Genomic DNA, 16,805 nt, shown 5'->3' with positions numbered 1-16,805 from the left:
CATGTTTTAAAAAACCGTTATTAATTGATTTCACTTATGATAAACTTATTATTTTCTTACTTATTCCCTAAACTCTTATTTATACTTCGTTAATCTCTGTCATTGTTTTTTTAAATCTAACCTTTCGTATAAAAGTTACACTATGCTGGGTAATTAAAAGGTGATTGGCACCCACCTCTAACTTTATATTATATAAACTGATATTATTTTGACAGTGGTCATTTAAAATATACATGCTTTTTGGTGTTAACCAAGAATCAGTTTATTTTTTATGGTGACTGTCGAAGCACGAAATGGAATCTGACCTGACCCATGACGGAGCTTCCACGGATTTCGAGATGAATGAACCGCATCCTGGTCTGCTGATCCTCTCCTCCGGCTGCTCGCGATCTGCAGTGGCGTTTTGGGGGTGTGGAGGTGACCGCTAAGATGATCTTGAAGATCTCTTGTTCACAGACACAAAAACTGGTGGTGGCACCTACTGAGCATGACCCCCTGATAAGGAGGTGAAGACCTCCTTATATAGAGTCTCATGGCCACCATCATGATACCCTAACGGGCCTAGCCCAATTAGGGCTACCTCCACAAACCTCCTCAGCCCAATAACAAATGTATTAGCCCATATAATAAAACAAACCAAATATAATAAATTTAGGATTGTAAACCGGGTTTAATACCATACCCCTACAACAACGCTCCACCTAAGCGCTTGCGCGCCCAGGAGCAACGCTGGACTTGGGGGGGCTTGTAGGGGTATGGTATTAAACCCGGTTTACAATCCTAAATTTATTATATTTGGTTTGTTTTATTATATGGGCTAATACATTTGTTATTGGGCTGAGGAGGTTTGTGGAGGTAGCCCTAATTGGGCTAGGCCCGTTAGGGTATCATGATGGTGGCCATGAGACTCTATATAAGGAGGTCTTCACCTCCTTATCAGGGGGTCATGCTCAGTAGGTGCCACCACCAGTTTTTGTGTCTGTGAACAAGAGATCTTCAAGATCATCTTAGCGGTCACCTCCACACCCCCAAAACGCCACTGCAGATCGCGAGCAGCCGGAGGAGAGGATCAGCAGACCAGGATGCGGTTCATTCATCTCGAAATCCGTGGAAGCTCCGTCATGGGTCAGGTCAGATTCCATTTCGTGCTTCGACATTGGCGCCATCCGTTGGACGGCAATGAACCACACTGGCCTCTCTTCTCGGCCCTCCGATCCGTTCATCAAAATCTCAGGAAGAACCACCAAGCTTTTGGGGGAAACCCTTAGATCTATGTTTTCAGATCTGGAAAATACTTCCAGATCTGGAAGATGCAGGAGGAAACCACCAAGCTTTTGGGGGAAATCCTTAGATCTGTGTTTTCAGATCTGGAAAATACTTCCAGATCTGGAAGAAACAGGAAGAAAACAACGAGCTTTTGGGGAAAACCCTCAGATCTGGGTTTTCAGATCTGGGTTCGTCCGAGCAGCAGCCACACCTCATATTCATAGGTTTATAAACCCTATCAGATCTGTTGGTTTTACATAAAACCTACCTGATGTGGATATTCAAAACATTTGGGTCGCGCGCAGCGCCCAGGCAATTACTCTGCGCCTCAGCGGGTCTCGCGCGCGCCCAGGCAATTACTCTGCGCCTCAGCGGGTCGCGCGCGCGCAGGCAATTACTCTGCGCCTCAGCGGGTCGCGCGCGCGCAGGCAATTACTCTGCGCCTCAGCGGGTCGCGCGCGCGCGCCCAGACATGAAGGCAGAGCATGCTCAAGCAATAAGCATGCCCAAGCAGCAAGCATGCTCAAGCATCAAGCATGCTCAAGCAGCAAGCATGCTCAAGCATCAAGCATGCTCAAGCAATAAGCATGCTCAAGCAGCAAGCATGCTCAAGCATCAAGCATGCTCAAGCAATAAGCATGCTCAAGCAGCAAGCATGCTCAAGCAATAAGCATGCCCAAGCAATAAGCATGCTCAAGCATCAAGCATGCTCAAGCAATAAGCATGCTCAAGCAGCAAGCATGCTCAAGCATCAAGCATGCTCAAGCAAGAAGCATGCTCCAGCAGCAAGCATGCTCAAGCATCAAGCATGCTCAAGCAATTAGCATGCTCAAGCAGCAAGCATGCTCAAGCAATAAGCATGCCCAAGCAATAAGCATGCTCAAGCATCAAGCATGCTCAAGCAATAAGCATGCTCAAGCAGCAAGCATGCTCAAGCATCAAGCATGCTCAAGCAATAAACATGCCCAAGCAATAAGCATGCTCAAGCAGCAAGCATGCTCAAGCATCAAGCATGCTCAAGCAATAAGCATGCCCAAGCATCAAGCATGCTCAAGCAGCAAGCATGCTCAAGCATCAAGCATGCTCAAGCAATAAGCATGCTCAAGCAGCAAGCATGCTCAAGCATCAAGCATGCTCAAGCATCAAGTACGCTCACGCATATCACATGCTCACGCGTAACGCATGCTCACACATCACAGATGCTCACGCATTCAAAATCTTTAGATTACGCGTCCCACCGCGTATCAACTTCGGGTTCCGCATGCGCGCTCCCGGCGATCACTTCGCCACAGCAGTTTTGCATTCGCGCCACCGCATACAAGTTTTCGCATACATGTTTCGCACTTCCTTTTACTAATTTGAGCAATATGACAACATTATATTGACATCAAATTAAAAAGAAAGCGAAGTAAAACATACATGCGTGAGCTCCAAGCTCAAACGCGTTGACGAGTCTTAACTCTAAAACGTCAGGGCCTTAGCCCAAAAATATGAGCTTTAGCTCAAACTTAAAGGTTGGGAATCCTCATAATATCCCGTATGGCTACGCGCCAAACTTAAGGGTTGGGGACCCTCATAATATCCCATAAGGCTCCGCGCCATAGGCTGGGAATCCTCACAATTTCCCATACGGCTCCGCGCCATAGGCTGGGAATCCTCACAATTTCCCATACGGCTCCGCGCCATACTTAAAGGTTGGGAATCCTCAATTTCCCATACGGCTCCCCGCCATACTTGAAGGTTGGGAATCCTCATAAACCCGTCGGCCACGCGCCAGCTTTTATTATCATTACTTTCATTGCCCGTAAGACGCCCCGCGCTTTGGTTTCCATTATTATTACAGCCCGTAAGACGCCCCGCGCGCAGGTTTACATTATTATTACAGCCCGTAAGACGCTTCGCGCGCAGGCTACTATTATTATTAACAGCCCGTAAGACGCCCCGCGCGCAGGTTTCCATTATTATTACAGCCCGTAAGACGCCCCGCGCCCAGGTTTACATTATTATTACAGCCGTAAGACGCTTCGCGCGCAGGCTACTGTTATTATTACAGCTTGTAAGTCGCCTCACGCGCCAGCTCAGTTATTATTACAGCTCGTAAGTCGCCTCACGCGCCAGCTCAGTTATTACTCTTAGCTCGTAAGACGCCTCTCGCGCGCAGGCTTTATTATTTTCAGCTCGTAAGACGCCTATCGCGCGCAGGCTTTATTATTTTCAGCTCGTAAGACGCCTCTCGCGCGCAGGCTTTATTATTTTCAGCTCGTAAGACGCCTCTCGCGCGCAGGCTTTATTATTTTCAGCTCGTAAGACGCCTCTCGCGCGCAGGCTTTATTATTTTCAGCTCGTAAGACGCCTCTCGCGCGCAGGCTTTATTATTTTTAGCTCGTAAGACGCCTCTCGCGCGCAGGCTTTATTATTCTCATCTCGTAAGACGCCACTCGCGCGCAGGCTTCGTTGCTCAGCTTATAAGACGCCTCTCGCGCGCATGCTTTATTACCCAGCTTGTAAGACGCCTCTCGCGCGCAGGCTTTATTGCTCAGCTCGTAAGACGCCTCTCGCGCGCAAGCTTTATTATCCTTATAACTCGACACCACCATTATCTTAAGGATCACAACGCGTCACCATCATGGAGAAAATCTCCCAGACTCAAGACAATAAAGATAAGGCCACCGCCCTAACACCTTATAAAGTCCAACGCTCCACCTAAGCGCTTGCGCGCCCAGGAGCAACGCTGGACTTGGGGGGGCTTGTAGGGGTATGGTATTAAACCCGGTTTACAATCCTAAATTTATTATATTTGGTTTGTTTTATTATATGGGCTAATACATTTGTTATTGGGCTGAGGAGGTTTGTGGAGGTAGCCCTAATTGGGCTAGGCCCGTTAGGGTATCATGATGGTGGCCATGAGACTCTATATAAGGAGGTCTTCACCTCCTTATCAGGGGGTCATGCTCAGTAGGTGCCACCACCAGTTTTTGTGTCTGTGAACAAGAGATCTTCAAGATCATCTTAGCGGTCACCTCCACACCCCCAAAACGCCACTGCAGATCGCGAGCAGCCGGAGGAGAGGATCAGCAGACCAGGATGCGGTTCATTCATCTCGAAATCCGTGGAAGCTCCGTCATGGGTCAGGTCAGATTCCATTTCGTGCTTCGACAGTGACCAAACTATAAAACTTAATAAACAATAACCAATAATTTTGGAAACAGTTAATCTAAAGTTAATAAAATGATTTCAATTAACTTTCTATTATTTCAAAAATTTTAAATCACTCAACCATATTTATAATTTTGAAAACAATTAACCATTAGTTGTAAAATGATTTGAATCTTCTTTTAAACAACAAATTATTAAAATCTTGGTCAATATAAGCTACATATATATGCCTTAATTAGAATATTTTGACTATAAAGCATATACACTCTGACATTAGTATAGCGTCAGGCTGATTTTATGCATTACTCAAATGTACTATTATGGCTATATAAATCCTTAATTTATAATTAAGCAAATTAACAAAAATATAACACGCGCCAGAGCCTATATAGCAATCCAATAATTAACACAACAGATTTTTCACAACAACCAGTTTTCTTTGATCTATTTGTGAAGCTACCGTTGTGTGTTATTGTAAGTAATCGCTCCTGTATCAGTTTTACATGCATGTAATTACTTACTTTCATTATCATCATTTTCATTATTGATTTAAAGACTGTTATACTCATCACTTACAAGAAAATGGATTTACAAAAGATAACCGTGTCGAATGAGCTTGATGTTCTTAGAAATGACTATGTGTTGAAAGGTTCGTGTTTTGAAGTTATGGCTTTTAAAAGAAAACAAACCCAATGAGGACTGGTCCATTGAAATGATTCTAATTGATGAGATGGTAATTTAATACTAGCCCAGCCATAACCTTTTTTTAATTTTGTATATGGTTTCTTTATTTTTATACAAACAATCCAATTTATAAGTGTTTTATACTCATGCTCATACACTTTTTATATTTTCATTGTGTAACACAGAGAACCAGATCCAAGACAATGTCATCAAGCAATGTATTGCAAGGCTTGATGCATACTTAAGAGAATGTGCTAATTTAATTTTTAGGAAGCTGTCTTTGGAAACCAATTTTTCTAATCAACATATATTATTTAAAAAAAATACATTCTAGCATCTTCCTATTGGTTCATTTTTATTTTCTATAAATAACAAGCTATTATAGAATTTTCTTATCAATAAAATAATTCAATAATAAAATAACTATTTACCATTAAATTTAATGCATTTTTAGTAATGTTTTAATTACATGTTTCTACACCTAAATTGAATACATTGAAATATGTTGTGTAACCCTAATTATTTTCAAGAGATGGTCATGTACCTTTGTTGTTTTAAATTTTATATGTTTATTGGATGATTTCTATATTTCCACCCGTGACGGCCACGGGTCAATTTGATTCACTTTCAAAATTCATATTCTGGCCAATTTTGCAAATCCAGGTATTATCAAACAATGAAAGGTATCGAAATCAAAATGGATAACATTATGCCATATCCAACACATTTCATATTAACCTATTATCGATCAAATAAGTAATAATTTTTTATTCTATTTTTGAGTGTTTGCGTTTATTAGATTTTAGCATGGTCTTAACAATAATGTATGTTTATTTGGGGACTGATGAAAATTATATAATTAAAGTTGTGAGTTTAAGGAACCAATCAATTTATCAAACTATAAGTGGACATTGTTTTAATTCATTATATGGTTTAAGTTTTAATTTCATGTTTGTGAGGTGCGTTCTCTCATTCTATGGTTTTAATTTTAGTTCATTATACTGAATTTCTTCATCTGTAGTTGGTTGTATGATTAGGGAATTGGCTGAAACAGCTAACCATTTCACCACTTCGATACGCATAAATAAGGCAACTTGGTCGTGTATCTTGTGTAGTGGTCTAATTTTTCTTTTTTTACAAAATAGAGATTACAACACCACGGGGACTTGACTATTCGCAATGTAGTTAACGTTGATGAAACACCTATGTGCTTCTCTATTTGGTTTGGTAATTTCTAAACATTCTACTATGTAACTTCATTTTTTGTGAGCTCATGTTTTGCAGTACTTTCTTACTGTATGAATATCAATTGCAGTTATATATCATATTGACGTCTCAAAAAACATATTAAAAAATATCTTGTCGTTTGAAATTATATGTGTGTACTTGTCAACTTCTATATTTCCATCCGTGTCATACACGGGTCAATAACCTAGTATACTTAAAAACCGAGACTGGGGAGGCTCGAACCCGCGCCCCAGGCCGGTTCTGGTATCTACACAAGAACACAGACCACCAGGCCATTCTGTTTGTTTGTTAAAAACATGGAACCAGTTAATTAAAAATACAAAGTATGTTCATCCCCAAATACCCTAGATCTTAAATCAGTTAAATGGATCGATGTTCGTTCAAATTGATATGGGGGTTTGGTGAATTGCTGAAATACGAACTGAATGCATAAATCAATTACCTATATCAACAACAATTTGGCTATGAATGATGAAACAAGCTTCACGGCTCAACTTTAATTTGTTTAGTGTCTGGACGGCTTCGTTAATGTAATTAGATTAGGGTTTAGATTTGTGATGTTGTAGGGATTGTGTGGTGTCATTTAATTGCCTAATGATTGTGTTTATATAGCGTTTTAGGGTCGGTGAAATCCGTGGATTATTTTAGGTCGTAATGGATGTCATTCGTTAAGCGTTTTCCAAGTTTAAGGAGTCAGTGGGATCGTATATTAATGGAGAATCATTTTTGTATAATCAATTCCATGATTTTTGCCGAAAAACGCGAGTTGCCATGGTCGAGAGAGAGGTGTCGGCGGGAATGGGAGAGAGGGAAGAAGGAGAAGGAAACTTTTTGAATATTATTTGCAGTTTGGTCCCTCATCTTTTGAGGTTGGTGTAAGAGTGATCAAAAGTTAGTTTAGGGGTTGATTTGTATATCTTTGATACTTAGAATATTTTATATAAAAAAATAATAACTGAAACTAAGTTAGTGTCGAGAAATAAACTAAATGATCAATAAATTTATTAATTTGATTTAATAAAATAGAACGAAAATAAATTTTAAACGGGTCGAGTTTTAGAATCCGAAATTTAACAAATGTTACAAATCCTCATCTAAAGCCAACACCCGTGAACACTTTCCCGAAGGCACGACAGTGCGGTGTAATAAAATCCGTTCAGTTCAATGATCCAACTAGTAAGCGGCACCTAATCGCCTATTCTTCCATCATCACCTAGTGCCGCCGAAACTAAATGATGGTAGCAGGATTCAAACCCGGTCATATGGAACACCAAGTCTCTTTCTTGTCACTCCGCCACAAGCTCGTTGACAAAAAGCTAACATAACATGCTAACCGGTTCTGCATTTGAAATAAATAAGTTGTAATATTAACAACACTCTTTACAATTATGCTTTAGGCTATTTTCACTATTTATACGTTGCTTTGTTTGAGTAGTAGAAATATCGTCCTTTGAAATTTCATCTCAAGTGAACAAAATGGATGCAATTGACATTGCTACAAAAATTAATTCAATTTTTAAGGTATGCAAACAATCTTTTGTGATTTGCAAACTACAAATGAAAGGTATGATGTACGTACCGGTGAATCACTTCAGTTATCGATTAAATGTAGCGGGTCATTCAAGCTCAAGATTCCAGTGTTCATGTAGTTAGGTGGTGTTTATTTTTTGAGAAAATGTCTTCTTGACCACTGTTGTCTACGACAAGAAGACCACGGGTAGATGTTTAAGTCTGCAGAGCGTTTGTTTGTTTTTATTTATTTTTTAAGGCATTTCATTAAAAAAATGTCTACCCGTCCTCTTCTTGGAGAAGACATGGACTAATTGATAATAAGCTGATTCGAGATGGCTAATCTCCCAAGATAGTGACCCTTTGAGCGGATTAGACTCCAAATAAATAATTGAGAGAACGAGACATTGTTTATCAATTTTCTTCTTCTCTTTTTCTCGTTAAACTTCAAAAGGTTTAAATACACAATGCAAACTGAAAACAGTTAACTAGTGATGGAATAATACAATCGTGGAGATGTAAACGTGAATACTGCATAGAACATGTAAACGTGCATTAATTTAAATAATCCTAAAGTGCATGCAAATTGTAAGCGTGGTAAACGCATCAATACTCCTGCTCTTAAAACGTCCTTGTCCTCAAGGACGGTATCGATATGCTTGTACCATGGTGGCCGCCATTCGACTCTCCCAACGGAATTAGGTGCGGTCTCTATATCACGCCATGGTGGTCGCGATGCATGTCTTCCGATGGTATTCGGTTCTTCGTTGCTCAATGGCAAGACCCAATCTGTGTGTTTGTATGAGTGGGTGGTTGGTGTGGTTGCGGGTTTAGGGTTAGCTGCCGGTTTCAATTTAGCGTTGGTAGTGGTGGAAGAGGGTTGTTTTGGTATACTCTCGCCCTAAAAGCGTCCTTGTCCTCAAGTACGGTATCGACATGCTTGTACCATGGTGGCGCCATTCGACTCTCCCAACGGAATTCGGTGGCGGTCTCAATATCACGCCATGGTGGTCGCCATGCATGTCTTCCGGTGGTATTCGGTTCTTCGTTGCTCAATGGCAAGACCCAATCTGTGTGTTTGTATGAGTGGGTGGTTGGTGTGGTTGCGGGTTTAGGGTTAGCCGCTGGTTTCGATTTAGCGTTGGTAGTGGTGGAAAAGGTTGTTTTGGTCTCGGTTTGGGGTTTGATTTGTGGTGCCTATGAGACCTTTTTGTGGTTTTTGATGGGTGAATTCGGTGTAGAAAGGCTTTTGGAGCAAATGGTTTTGATGGCGCCGTAGGAAGTGCCAGCGGCGGTTCATGGCGTAGCGGTGGGTGGGCGAGTGGGTAGTAGAGGTGGAGGGTCTAGGCCAAGTCGAACGCAAAAAAGCAACAGCTGCTGTTGGTTTTTCTCGATAAGACTCCACATGTTGTCAATCATTGACATGGTGTGTGAGTCCATAGTGGAAGGTGAGTAAGCCGATGAAAGCACCACTAATAGTAAAGCCGATTCGAGATGGCTAATCTCTCAAAATAGTGACCCTTTGAGCGGGTTAGACTCCAAAAAAATAATTAAAAAAATAATTAAGAGAATGAGACATTGTTTATCAATTTTCTTCTTCTCTTTTTCTCATTAAACTTCAAAAGGTTTAAATACACAATGCAAAATAAAAACAGTTAACTAGCCATGGATTAATGCAAACGTGGAGATGTAAACGTTAATACTGCATAGAACATGTAAACATGCATTAATTTAAATAATTCTAAAGTGCATGCAAATTGTAAGCGTGGTAAATGGGCACGCATCAAACCACTTTTCACAACTGCACGCATCTTCTGTACCCTAACCACTGTATTATCATCTCTTTCACACCTCTCCACCCCATCGATCTCTCTCACACCTCTCCACCGCTGGCGACCCTCCACCCCTCTCCATCACCGGCGACCCTCCACCCCATCGGCCCTAAGCCCCTCGCCACCGCGTCGGCCCTCCAGCCCTCTCCACCCCGCCGACCCCTCCATCCACATCACCCCTTCCTCCGCCACCCCGTCAGCCCTCCGCAACCCTCCACCACCAAGCATGTTTCCGATTGATTACCTTTGTACTTTTGTGCTATATGCTTGGTTTTGTTAATGATAGATTGATCTGGGTTTTTTTTGGTTTATGTTGTTTGGTTTTGTTAAAGGTCGATTGATTGTGTTGTTCCTTGGTTTTGATAATGCTAGATTGATATGGTTTTTTAGCAATGGGCAGATGTTAAAAAACAAATACTCTTTTTAGTATTTACTGCAGAAATTTGGTCCACCTTTTCTTCTATAAAGGTTTACAAATGTGATTCGCAGACTGCAGATATATTACCTCTTAAAAAGCAAGCAGCATCTTAGTTATCCTAATCTTTGTTGAATGATTAGTAAACACTAACAAGGAAATACAACTACCTAAAGCTCCAGTTATCTCAACCAAACCAGCACTAAACACACATGCTTGTTTTGTCACCTATAACAACAACCGTATCTAGTAAATCTCACAAATAACAAAAGCTATTAACAAGATTTAGGATGACTGAGATGCAGACAATTGTTCCCTTTATCCATGAAGGCAGTTTATCCATGAAGATAACTAAAACCTAAAACTTTCTTTAACTTTTGAAAAATTCCTTCAAACTAATCTTTAATATATTTATATATTCATGTCTTCAAACTTTGTTTAAATTTTCTTCTTCAAATTGTGACATTTGGTTGTATTTTAAATTGATCAAAATTTAATGAAGTAATATTGACATACTACAACGTTTCTAACTCTTGTTTGGACGAACTGGAAAGTAAAAATAGGCATTATTTTAAAAAAAAATGCAGTTTATACATGTTTAAGTACTTAATAAGTTTTGTCTATGTACATTTACAAGTTTTGAGACTAATATGGTGAAAAATAAGAACTTAAATTGTTTTTTTTATGTTAACCATAATAGACTACCCTCAAGAGTACCATAACTATACTTATAACCAAGATACAGACTAATGTCCCTATCCACCTTAAAAAGGGCTACAATTTATTCTATAAGACCACGCTCATAAACTTCTACATTCATCTCAACTAAAACTATGGCTCCTCACATGTCAAACCTTTAACAAGGTTGTTATTAAAAGGCTGAAGGTGTATATAAATGCTGAATATAAAAAATATTCTTGTTCTTTATGAATCACCATCATCATCATCGAAGCGAGCGAGTTCTTTCTCCCATTTTAAACCAAACATCTGTCGTCCAAATGGTACAATAAGATTATACCTGAAAACCTGCCACATTGATCATTTAGTTTCACTAACTGTTAAAAGTGGCACTTTCAGATTGAATATATATACATAGGATTATAGGGGCAGAGTATATGGCAACTCTGGCCTATTGGATTTTAAAATTATGTTTTAATTTTAGTGATCAAACGGGTATAGATATGGCAAACGAACCCGAGCCCAAAACCAAAACATTCGGAACAGGCGTTTAGATTAGGGGTGTTCATCGGATCGGGTAACGGACTATTCTGTTTATTCGGTTCGGATTTTTCAGATTTGAAAATTATAGGACCCGATCGAATCCGAATTAGGGATATTCCTATCCGATCCAAATCTATCATAATTCAATTCGGATCGGAATCGGATAAAATCGGAATAATCCGAAATTATCAAATAATCCAAAAATAACCTAATAATAACAAAATTTTTCTAGTTTTTGGTCTCTAAATTTTCTTTACACGTTTATAACCACAATAAACATGCAAAACCGGAAAATAGAAATTAGTTTTGAAAATAATTCAAACTTCAAACTTCAAACAATAGTATAAATAAACATATAAAACTGGAAAATACCACTAAAAGCATGTAGTTTATTCAGATTAAACGGATGTGCGAATAATCCGAACAATCTGAATTTTTTCAAATTCGATATCCGAATCCGAATTAATTATCTGGATATTCGGATTAATCGGATCCGAACATCCAAATAAGAATTCGGATCAGTTTATTTGGGTTTCAGTTTTTTTTCGATTTCAGTTTTTTTTTCGGATACCAGATTAGTTTTAAAACTTTTCACATAAATGGGACGGGATGTTATTAAGTGATACTTATCATGACTATGGAAACCTAATTACCCATTTAACCAAACTATACCCGTAAACATTTTTTCCACTCTACCGTTAGTTTTATATTTTAACTTTCCTTATATAAAAATAAAATAGTAGCAAATGTACTTAGGGATCCACACCAGGTAATTTTTGACTAACGGATATGCCTGTCCAAATGCCATAGGTAGACTGAAAGTTGACCAAAATGTACTTTTAATTCATAGAAGGGAAAATCCCCAAAATGTCCTTCTAGCTAGGACATTTTGGGGATTTTCACTAAACCTCCCAAAAAAATAGATTATATATTAGAGGAGAAATCATTGCCCCTAGACTGAGTATAGTAGTTTAACTAAAAAGTGAATATCATCTCGCTACGTCACTGCCACGTATGCATAGAGGCTCTCTCTAACTTTTCTCTTAAAAACACGAATTGTCTAACTATAAAAACATTTATGTGTTAATCTTTTTTAATAAATAAAATGTGAGTGGAAGGTTGTGATTGGTTGAAAAAGCATTTGGCCCGACAGAATGAACTCTTGAGCCCGCCAAGCCAGTGTTTGAAGTTAGTTTCTTAACCTTAATAAATGCAAAAGTTAGCTACGAAAAATACAGTTGTTAGGACTATGATTTACACTTATGGAACTACTTGATAACTAACTAACAACTAATAACAGCATAATATCTACACATCACATACCTTATTATTAATACTACGAATCTGAACTTTCAAAGAATCTGAATATTCATCCCATTTACTCATATCTCCACCCTCTTTGTGAGCCCATGCTTTCTTTAATCTTAACCGCCATTCAGCAACATCATCTCTGATTCCTTTATTAAGTTCAACCCATTCGGGTGCGCATTTGTTCCTTGAAAGTATCCGATACAATGTGTCCTCTGCTGGATCCGCATGAGGATTCGTGTTCAAATTTAAGGGTTTTCCCTTTCCAGGTAAGTTTTCAAAATGGCCCTCTTCCATTGAATGCCAAATTCTTCGCTCAACAACATTTATTATATCGGTTTCTGACCTGCTCAAATAGGAATGGAATATTATTTGAAATTGTACATCAGGCTATTTGAACATATAGACTATTTATATGTTCAACCTAGGCCAGTAAGGCTGTAAATGAACCAAACGTTCAGTAAATCGTTTGTGAACCGTTTGATGGGAAGTTTGTTTTTGTTTTGATTATTTATAATGTAACAAACAAGAATGGAACATTTTATCATCATGAACACATGCCTCAGTTGCTCATTTCTGTTTGTTGGTTTACGTTATTTAAGTTTGTTTGTTTGTTTATGTATTCATTTAAATTAAATTGTCAGGCCCGTTACAATTTAGGTCTAGGTTTGTTAATCTTTTAGGCTCAACAAATTGATAATACCTTTACTTTTAATTGGTTTCTGCTCAGTGATATTCGTTAATCTGTGTTCATTTATACTATTAAAGAACGAACACGAACAAGAATACGTCATTCATTTAACTTTAACCAATTAAACATAAAACAGTAAAACAAAGCCAGAGGTTATTTATGCCTAAATTTGGGGTGAATAATGCTATAAACCTATAACAATAACAAAAAGTAATATACAAATGGTACCATTTGCTCTGCTCATCCCCTAAATAAGACAATATTACTAAACTGGTAAGAAAAAACCTAACAATCGGAATACCTGATGTTGCTACGCTGGCCGCGGAGTTGAGGGGGGAGTTTGCGGTCGTTGACGGCGTCGATAACGCCGGAGAGACGATCGGATGCCTTGTTCTTAGGTTTCCGAGCGGCCGGCTCACCAAATTCCGACGAAGAGGAAGCCCATCGGACCCTGGACAAGGATGTGATTGAGATCGCGATCCCTTTATGGATTCGGGTCGCCATAAATGGGCTTCCTGGAGAGAGATGAGTTGGATTCTATTCTCGAGATAAGGACCACGAGTTAACTCAGATGCTGACTCGCCACCTTCTCTTGATTATGAAGTTTTCTACAGCCACCTCTGATTGCTAGAAAAACCAGACCAATACGTATATGCAGCGTATCGTCAGGTGTTTCTAAAAACATATATTATGTTTTTTTTCTTTATTTTCTTTTATTTTGTTATTATTATTATTATTATTATTATTATTATTTATTATTATTCGAAATTAGGTAAAGCGTGTTCGGTTGCAGCTCTTATTTGGTAAAATTGACATTTTGAATTAGTTAAAGTAACACAACAGTTTAACGAAATTGTATGTTAAGTTGTGTGTCATTTTGTTTTTTTATGTTTTTAATCGTTTGGTAAAAGTTCGGTCAAAACAATTAACACATATATACACTAAAATAGTGTTATATAGATAAGGTATACAAATAAAAGTAAATTCAAGAAATAAAACATAAAAATCTACTTAAAGTCGTAGTCGAAGGCGTCGTCGGGGGCCCTGAACCCGCGTCGCCAACGTCGGCGTCGTCCTCTGCCCTACGCCTAGCCCCCGAACCCTCACCAGCGGAATCCACGTCGTCACCCCATCTGCGTCTCACGCCAAGCGTGCTCGCCTCGTGGTCAAAACTGGGAGGGGTGGCGGGGGCACGGGGTAGTGCTGTCTAGACAGCTGCGATGCCTGACAACTAACAAGCTAGCTGATCTGGCTCGACATCTGCCTCATCCCCCACTTAAGGGCCCGCAATCTGGCGTCGGTGGCGGGATCCAGACACATCGCGCAATATATGCGTGGAACGTGCTGCGGTGGCACCTAACAACAAAACAATAAAAATATGTTTAATAAGCAGACGAATTAAAAGAAACAGTAAAACGATAATATAATAAAACGTACATGACGTGCGCCCGGATCCTCATGTCTGTCACTACCGTCGTCTGAATCCCCGCTGGCCCCTCCCCCGCGTCGATAATCGACGATATGCAGCTCCGGTGCCGCGAGCAGGGGAGGCTAGACTAAAGGCATCAGGACGTAAGGGCACGTGCCCCGGCACGGGCACCAATCGGTCGTACTGGCCGTCGCGGCTGTGGAACGTACGCACAATGTGCATGCTGCCGCAACAGCCGCGGTCCAGAAGGCTCGGAGGGGTCAAGGTGATAACCAAGCCGTCCATCAGGGTTCCATGGCGCAGAGAGATCGCAAGCTGGGTGACGTACCTGTCACCAGTCAAGACCCTCGTGCCTGCCTATGGAAGTAGGTAGCAAAATAGTCTAAAAACCCCTAGCAAGGTTGCAGTGCGTGCCAGTCAGCAGACACCAAAAAAAACAGGTCGCGCAGGCTACAGTGCTCCGCGCCCTGATTGCGACCCGCGATGGACGTCGCAATCAGCCTGTGTAGGTACCTGTGTAATATAATATAATATAATTTAATAACAACAATATAATATAAAATAATATAATATAATATAATATAATATAATATAATATAATATAATATATATTATATTATATTATATTATATTATATTATATTATATTATATTATATTATATTATATTATATTATATTATATTATATTATACAATTTAAGAACGTACCTGTGTAGCGGGTCCCTAATAGCAGATTGCAGATATATTACCCCGAGCAGATGATCCATGATGGCCTTCCACCATACCCGCAGGTCGTCGTCCTGCATATGTTGGATGCTCTCCGTGTATATCGGGAGGCGTACCTTCTGCGATGTGTATAAGCCCAGAGCCACCGCGAACTCCTCCATGGAGAGTTGGACATCCTGCCTGGAACGCTCTATGTTGACGCCTGGCTCCTTCATCGGGTACTCTGGCGTACCCGACGCACGCAGCTATAATATAATATAATATAATATAATATAATATAATATAATATAATATAATATAATATAATATAATATAATATAATATAATAAACATACCTAACGTGTATCATGGAGTAAACCTTCAGTGTCAGCTCCCGGTGCGGTGATAGAGGCATACTGAAGCACCGACTCCAGGGCGTACCCTCTCTGACGTACTCAGCCGCCTGCCAGTGAGCGTCACAGGACTCCAAAAACGACCAACAGATGACCGTGTTGTTAAACCGGGTCATCTGTCATAGGTGCCTGTATTGTATGTCGTGGTCGCTACCCTCAAAGAAATGTAAACGTAGGTAGGTGACGAATACATCGTCACCCACTAGGGGCCCTTGCCCCAGCTCCATCTCCTGCTTCTGCTCGAGCTCCAACTCAATCTCATCATCCACAGACTATAATAGTAATAATAAATAATAACAATAACAGTAATAATAATAATAATAATAATAAATAATAATAATAATAATAATAATAAATAATAACAATAATAATATTAAAAACAGTAATAATAATAATAATAATAATAATAAATAACAACAACAATAGTAGTAATAATAATAAATAATAAATAATTATAATAATAAAAACGGTAATAATAACAACAAAAACAACAATAATAATAAAAACAACAACAATAATAATAATAATAATAATAATAATAATAATAATAATAAATAATAGCAATAATAATAATAAATTAATTAAAAAATAAATATATACAGAGACGGCGTATAGGGCTATACGCTACCTCTGACCTTCCTTGTAAAACCGACGGCCCGAATCTGGCCATAGTACGGCCGGACACCGGCCGACGGTTTTAACATGATCATCCCAACAACACAACATCAACCCAACATCATCATCATCATCTTAACATAATCATCATCATCAACATAATATTAAAAATTACCTCCATGTCGTGTCGATGTCGGGTCAAATCTCCTAGGCTTGTGTCGTGTGGTGTCGGTGTCGGTCCAATAGAGGCTCGTGTTTAGATGCTCGGATGCTCGGAAGTGGGTGTTTGAAATTTGAAAATAATGGGGCATCTG

General features: G+C 39.4%; 1 protein-coding gene across 1 annotated transcript; it reads right to left on the bottom strand.

Moving 5' to 3' along the window:
* Positions 1 to 11,002: 11,002 nt before the first annotated feature.
* Positions 11,003 to 13,834, bottom strand: LOC143629336 (uncharacterized). Its single transcript, XM_077098638.1, has 3 exons — positions 13,632 to 13,834; positions 12,655 to 12,985; positions 11,003 to 11,136 (listed from the first exon to the last, which is right to left on the bottom strand). The coding sequence occupies exons 1-3, from the start codon at positions 13,832 to 13,834 to the stop codon at positions 11,035 to 11,037; spliced, it is 636 nt and encodes a 211-aa protein (XP_076954753.1). The 3' UTR covers positions 11,003 to 11,034.
* Positions 13,835 to 16,805: the final 2,971 nt, after the last annotated feature.

The sequence above is a fragment of the Bidens hawaiensis genome, unplaced genomic scaffold (genome assembly GCF_021521415.1).
Source record: "Bidens hawaiensis isolate Kalapana, Puna unplaced genomic scaffold, B.hawaiensis_p1.1 tig00005189_1, whole genome shotgun sequence".
Lineage (NCBI taxonomy): Eukaryota > Viridiplantae > Streptophyta > Magnoliopsida > Asterales > Asteraceae > Bidens > Bidens hawaiensis.
This window is presented reverse-complemented; position numbering and strand designations above follow the sequence as displayed.

Bases quoted from the DNA above. Each gene is read 5' to 3' on its own strand.
- LOC143629336 (XM_077098638.1), bottom strand. From the start codon at position 13,834: ATGGCGACCCGAATCCATAAAGGGATCGCGATCTCAATCACATCCTTG. The intron at 12,986-13,631 runs GTATTCCGATTG...CTATTTGAGCAG, and splicing joins GGCCAGCGTAGCAACATCAG to GTCAGAAACCGATATAATAA. The intron at 11,137-12,654 runs GTATGTGATGTG...TCAATGTGGCAG, and splicing joins TTCGTAGTATTAATAATAAG to GTTTTCAGGTATAATCTTAT.